Source organism: Penaeus monodon, chromosome 1, assembly GCF_015228065.2.
Source record: "Penaeus monodon isolate SGIC_2016 chromosome 1, NSTDA_Pmon_1, whole genome shotgun sequence".
Classification (NCBI taxonomy): domain Eukaryota; kingdom Metazoa; phylum Arthropoda; class Malacostraca; order Decapoda; family Penaeidae; genus Penaeus; species Penaeus monodon.
Window position 1 is genome coordinate 49,018,270 of NC_051386.1, and position 7,500 is coordinate 49,025,769.

A 7,500-nucleotide genomic window follows, 5' to 3' on the forward strand; every position below is an offset into this window, starting at 1 on the left:
CGGCGATCAACCTGACCTGAACGGCTGCTCCAGCTGGCAGTTTATATTCCACCTTCTGCTGCTCCATATGGTCCAATTCGTTGTCCATGCCCCAGGTAATCTCTCTCTTCACTCCCGAGGGGTCAGTGACGGTGGAAGTCAGGGCGGTGATGGTCCCCCGAACGCGACCCCAGTAGATGTTCTCCCGGGATACGTAGTCCACCATAATCGACACCAGCTTCTCCTCTTCTTCATTGTTAACCAGAGTTGCGTTGCCGACCTCGACGTCATTGTCGGTGACCTGGCTTCTGTCTTCGTCGCGCAAAATGCGGTCCACCTCGTAGCGGACGGGTTCGTCCTCCGTCAGGATGAGTGCATTGTCCTGACTGGTAGCTTTGCCGTCCTTGACGAAATGGGCGCGCCGCTCGCCTGGGGAGACGTAGCCAGCCAGGACGGTGTCGTTATCGTCGGAAATGGCCATGATCATGTTCGGGGTGGCGATGCCGTTGGGCGGCATGGCCGTGAGCCGGTCCCACTCAACCTCCAACACCCTGGCGGAGTCGTTGACAGAAACTAGGACATCGTACTCCTTGACTTCGAGTATGCGTCTCACGAAAGTCATCCTGCACTTGCCGTCGATGACCGAACCGGCGATCCAGGTGGCGTGGGTCTTGGCGCGGCACCAGAGCGGTCCATCCTTGACCACGGGGACGGCGTGCGCGGGAGGGACGTCACCCGCCTTCATGTCCTCCCATCCTAAGGTGGACGACGTGAAGATGCGGCTCTTGCCCTGGATCTTGGCCATGTCGAGGGCCCCGCCCAGCGCCAGCACGGCCGACGCGATCACCAGGATGCCTGAAAGACACATACAAATTAGGTTTCGGCAAAATATGTGCAAGAAAAACACAATTACACGCATACGTCTATACATACATAGATAGATATCTGTCTATATATCTATATCTTTTTATCTATCTATTTATATACTGAGGAGAGAGAGAGAGAGAGAGAGAGAGAGAGAGAGAGAGAGAGAGAGAGAGAGAGAGAGAGAGAGAGAGAGAGAGAGAGAGAGAGAGAGAAACAGAGAAACATAGTGAAATAAGATCACGAGAAAAAAACAGAGCAAGCAGCGCCGCAACTCTCGAACCGGAGAATGCACGCTGCGCCGCCGAACCTCCAGCATACGTAAACGCGATCACCTCCCCGACAGGTCAAACACCTCTCGCTTCCACACAGGCAAGTCTCTGGGCCTCTCCTGTGATCAATAGGCCTATTGCTACGATCAAAGGAACTAATACTAAGTAAATACCAACGATGCTAATTCTTCGTCCTGTTTATGGTTACACTTCTCACTATATAAATTTGATATTAAACATCGACAACGCTGCCTATTTATTCCCCGTATATCTCATTGTGCAACAAAATACCCTATCAAATGCAATATCTAAATAATCCAATATCAATATGATACCCAAACACTATATCCTATACTGTGTCACGCTGCTGTGTCATGCAATAAGTGCCACATCTTGCCACAACGAGTTCGAGTGTCATAATGACGCATATCCCATTACTCTAATTAACCTTGCAAGAACGATTTAGTGTCAGCCTTGCCTTCGTCTTCCCTTGCAGCTTTTCTCTCTCTCTCTCTCTCTCTCTCTCTCTCTCTCTCTCTCTCTCTCTCTCTCTCTCTCTCTCTCTCTCTCTCTCTCTCTCTCTCTCTTCTCTCTCTCTCTCTTTAAATTCATCCGCTCTTAATAATCATTCCCATTATGCCACGGGTTATCTTTACTTCATTTCGAAAACTGCAGTGAATCTACGGTATCCGCACTCCGTATTTTAATAGTGGGAAGCATATCCGTCTCAAACATTAACACCAAAAACTGGTTCACTCTTATCTGTTTATAACCACCACACCACACCCACACAATCCACACCCTTAAACATCCCATTATCCACGATCATTACACATCAAAATTTGCTGATCTACGGTTACATGTATTTTGTGGGAAAGGAATTAAACCCGGTACTTAACACAAAGGGTGTGCACTTATTATCTTTATATAATATACACACATCACAATACACATAACACATATAATGTCTAATTTATATGACTGGCTTATAGGAATTAAAAATATTACTTACTTTGCTTTCAAAAATGTCACATTGTTAATATAATATAAATCACAAAAGAATAAAAAAAATGAAATAATACAATAAGAAAAATACTAAGTGACATGACTTTAGCGAATTAAAAACTCATCTCCGCTTTTAAAAATCAATTCTCACCATTGTTGAAGTGAATGATATCATCCCCAAAATAAACGCACACCCATAACTCCTCCCACCCGAAACACCGACAACAAACCACCGTCTGCAACGATTTCCCCCAGCAACACCACCACCCCCCCCCCCTCCTCCTCCTACTCCTTCCTCACTCCCACACCATTGCATAAATTCCCCCCTCCCCTCCCCCCCCACCCCTCCACCACCACCCCACCACCACCACCACCACCATCCACCGCGCCGCCGCCGCCGCCTCCCCTCCTTCCCCTCACACACCTCCTCCTTCTCTCCTTCACTACTCCCCTCCTCCTTCTTTTCCTCTTCCTCCTCCTCTTCTTCCTCTTCCCCCTCCCCCTCCCCCCCCTCTCCTCTCCTCTCCTTCTCTTCCCTCCCCCTCCCCCTCCTCCTCCCTCTACCAGATCCCCCCTCGCCTCACTCCTAGAATCGAAGCTGAAGCATAATGCTAATAACAAATTTAATAATAATAATAATAGCATCAACAACAGCGTTACTGTTAATAATGAGTACATCACTATAATAATGATAATGAGAGTGATGACCATTAATAATATTAGTAATGATAATATTAAAACTCGATAATAATGATAATGAAAATAATAACATTAAGAACAACAACAATAGCAGCAGTAGTAGTAGTAGTAGTAAAAACAAAGCTAATTATGATAATGCTAACATTAATAGTTAGAATAACAATATATAATAAGAACAACAACGACATTAACAATAATAATAATAATAATAATAATAATAATGCTGATGGCGCACTCAGGGCGAGGAGGAGGGAGGGAGGGAGGGAGGCAGGGAGAGAGTGTTATTTATTTTATTTGCAACATCAATGAAAAATGATACGACGTCCTAAAAAAATCCTTCGCATCTCGTATGATTCATAACTCAATAACTTCATATCAAGTGCAGCTTTGAGATGCCAATATGAAATCCAAGTCGTGGAAATCATAGAAGAATTGGAGGGAAGGAGGTAGAGAGGGAGGGAGGGAGGGAGGAGGGAGAGAGAGAGAGAGAGAGAGAGAGAGAGAGAGAGAGAGAGAGAGAGAGAGAGAGGAGAGAGAGGAGAGAGAGAGGAGGAGGGAGGGAGGGAGGGAGGGAGGGAGGGAGGGAGAGGGGGCAGGGAGGTGAGAGAGGGAGAGGGAGGGGGGGAGGTGCTCCTGTCTGTATCCCTTCTCTTCTCCCCCCCCTTCTCTCATTCTCTCTTTCTCCCGCTCTTCTTCCTTTCTGCTTCTCCTATCCACCCCTCCCTGACCTCTTTTCTTTTATTCCCTCCTTACTCTCCTACGTCTCGTCTGTATGTGCCTGTCTGTCTGATTGCTTGGCTGCCTGCCTGCTTGTCTGTCTGCCTATCCGTTTGCCTGCCTGTCTATCTATCTATCTATCTGCCTGCCTGCTTGCCTGCCTGCATGTCTGCCTGCCTCCCTAGCATCCTACCCGACCCACTTCCTTCGCGATTGGCTGACTCCTGAGAACCCCGGCAGAAAAACGCGATTAGCATATTCCATTAAGCACCTCGACCAGGAACCGTCACTTGCTATTGCTCGCGTCCCGCCGGGCGTCCAATCGGGCAGAAGCATTGACAAAAAATCAGTGTGTGAGTCAGTCACCTTTTCTGAAATTCGTGCATGATCTTCGGGCGGTTCGTTTAAGTGGGTCAGGGACCTCGTGGCGAAGGGACGGGGTCAGTCAACGCTTGTGAATTTTTCATCGCTTCTGCAAATTCCTTCGGGGTGGTGGTGGAAGGTAGGGAAGGAGAACGGGGGGGGGGGGAGAAATAGCGGAAGGCAAGGAAGAAGAAAAATAGGAAGGAAAGAAATGTTGAAAGGATGTACGATAGACAGAGAGAGAAGGAAGAAAAGAAGAATGCCCGAGCTAACGATGTTAATATCAGTTTGATTATCACTTTGATGACGCTGAGGAAGATACTTGACTATCGTTACTTTCCATATTACTTTATGACTGAAACATTATCAAACATATGAATCCGTCCCTTTGCTAAATCCATAAAAATCCGTCCCTTTGCTATATCCTTAATGAAAGACTATATTCAGACATCACCTTTAGGCTACAACCTGAACGTCTCAGTCAGAAGACTGCCTAACGAATAACTCCTCTCCAATCACAACGTCAAAGCGGCATCAGGAGAAGCACTCAGCCTGAGGGAAGGTCACACACTCAGCGACGAGAGGGCCACAGCCTGCTACCTGTCCTACGCAGGGTCCACGTGGCGAGCGGGTGCGACGGTGCGCGTGGGAAGGAGTGCGACGCGGGTATCGGGGCTGCGGTATAGATCGGCTCTCGCGGACCAGATCCATTTTCGTGACACGAGGCGGCGTGCGTGACGACGGGCGCTGCTGTGCACACGTCAGCTCACGCCCGCTCGCCCGCCTGCTCGCCCGCATGCACACGATTTGCATGTGGATATGCACACACTCCCTCACTCACTTACATGCATGCAATTCATGTTAACACAATGGACAAACTAGGTTATAATAACAAATACAGATGCAATTACCAGCACTAAAAGTAATTGAAAGCAATATGATAATACTTATACCAACAGCACAGGATCTGTTATAACAGATACGATGGGGTATAACGAGGCAGAGAAAGAGAATGTTGTAAACATACAAACATATAAAACTAGAAGGGATAGAAGAGAAAGATAGAAAGAGAGAGATAAAGATAGATAGATAGATAAACAGATAGATAGATAAGTAGATATATATAAATAGATAGACAGATATGATAGAGAGAGAAATACAGAGAATGAGAGAAATAAACATACATAAACAGGAAACTACATTTGGAAAAAAAGCAGTAATTAAACAAGCCGTAGCGCGCAGGTTTAATTCACTCCAATCCCATTCGAGGGCTAATCAAATCCCCAATTCCCATTAAACGAGGACCATTCTCAACAGGTCGTTTATTTACCTAAAACGGGGGTGATGTGGCACACTTAGGGAGGGAGGGAGAGAGAGAGAGAGAGAGAGAGAGAGAGAGAGAGAGAGAGAGAGAGAGAGAGAGAGAGAGAGAGAGAGAGAGAGAGAGAGAGAGAGCAGAAAAGAGATTGGAAAGAACAGCAAAATAAGTTAAGATCTGAGACAAAGATGCGAAAGAGGATTGGAGAAATAAGGCGAATGAAGATAGTAGTAGACCGATACGATGCAAACCCATGGCTCACATCTTCCCAAACTAATATATATATATATATATATATATATATATATAAATATATATAAATTATATATATATATATATATATTATATATATATATATATATATATATATATATAATAGGTCCGTGGGCTCTGCCGATATAAATACGAGGAAAACAAAGAAAAGAAGAAGCAGAAAAAAGGAGAAGGAAGGAGAAAGTGGATGACAAAACAAAGAAGACGACGAGAAAGAAGAAAAAATCAAAATGAAAAGAAGAACAGAAAATAGAACAAGAAGACATCACCAATAAAGACCGAGCGGAAAAAAAAGGCACGTTAAGGCGAAAATCCATAGCAAAGAAGCCTGTAAGTGACCTTGGAGGCTTACGAGAAGTTTAAAGAACATCTAGAGCGAAGGCAATTCTTGGAAGAAACCCCCAAGATGCATTTTACGTTGTTGCTCTAGATCTGCGGACGCCTCTTTATGAATTGGGGATAAGACAAGAAAGGTGAACATTTTGAAAAAGGGAAACTATTCAGACTAGTAATGGCGAAAAGACGAAGGGCAAGAAGCGGGAGGAACAAGAAGGAGAAGTAGAAAGAGGGTGAGTAAGAATAGGGGGAGGAACAGGAATAAAACACGTCTACACTAAAAGATTTTGTCAATACAGAACCACGAACCAGACCAGAACCACAATTCTACGGACGCCAAACGCACGATTTCACAACACTCGACCTCCACTGCCAGTTATTCATGTAAATCTTCCAAACTCCAGATGGACTACTTTCTAGGGGCATTGTCATTTTATCACAATCTTATCGCTGACACAGAAATTATTTATTCAAATTATACACTGTACAGACACCTCGTAAAGTACCAACACCCTATGTCACTTTCTATCATATAGCAACATACATAACTGTCATAGTAGTGGGTACGTACGTATGGAAGAAATCACGAAGGAAGGAAATAACATCTAAATATTAAAGGGACCAAAGCAACGACAGAACACAGCGAGTAAAGCGATTTTATGAAGGAACACAGGAAGTCAAGTAACTTCTGAGGCAACTATACAATCTCGGGACCGAGACGTCTGGAGGCATTCCACGGTCGTAACTTCAAATTGCACGGCGAACTAAGCGAGATCGTAATATTTCTTTTCAGATTTTTTTAAAAATTTCGTTTTAATATGATAATTCTCCTGAGTCAGATGATCATCTTCTTTGAATACGCCCGAGGCCATTCTAAATTGCACCGCGGTTTACGATCCGCTGCGGCCTTTTTGTTCCTCTCATGGGAACATTATAATTTATTTTCATCTTCCCTAAAGTGTGTTTCTTCTTCATGTAGGGAGTTATTTTCGCGTTATAAAAGTTTCATTGCATGAATCCGCATTCACGAAATCCACATTTGACAAATCTTTAAAGTATCCACCTTTAATCAACATTAAATAATCCACATTTTTAATCCACTTTCCAAACAAGTATCTATATCATTACAAAGACCAACGCATGCATACCAATATAATTAACGATCACCTCAAAAGCCTGTTATGATGATTAATTCACGCAACCACAGACACAACAAATGTAATGAGATGAGCGGAAAATTATAGTTTAACAACTCCCCTTATGAATTACTAATCAGCTTTGGAAAATATATTGTTATTGTTGTTGTTTCAGTATGTTTTGATTATTTTCCTACCCAAGCGAGATTGAAAATGTGTGCTAAGCGATCGTAATATATGGGATAAGGAGTACATTGCATACATTATTAATGTTCCGTGTGTAAAGGTTTAAATCTTTCCCCGAAGGATTTTTGAAAATTACCCAACGACCATCATGTTACCCAAAATTTCACAAGAAATCTACCATAAATCCACAATCTCGAATCTACATCCGCCAAATATCCTTAGTTAAACGCAGGGGATTCAGATCCGAAAATCCAGGCGCGCTTTCCCTCCTGACCACACCCATCAGTCTGCCGCCCACGTGTCACTCCATCACTGCCGGCCTTGCGCTCCTGTGTGTGTGTGTGTGTGTGTG

The 7,500-nt window shown here is 44.2% G+C and overlaps 1 protein-coding gene across 1 annotated transcript in view; it reads right to left on the reverse strand.

Annotated features, from left to right (window-relative positions):
* The window catches only part of LOC119573439 (protein unzipped-like), a 75,995-nt gene that overhangs the window by 2,573 nt on the left and 65,922 nt on the right, over positions 1-7,500 (reverse strand). The window contains exon 2 of the mRNA XM_037920671.1: positions 1-834. This exon is cut by the window's left edge and continues 2,573 nt beyond it. Coding sequence (XP_037776599.1) covers positions 1-834 — 834 coding nt within the window. The remainder of the gene's footprint in view (positions 835-7,500) is intronic.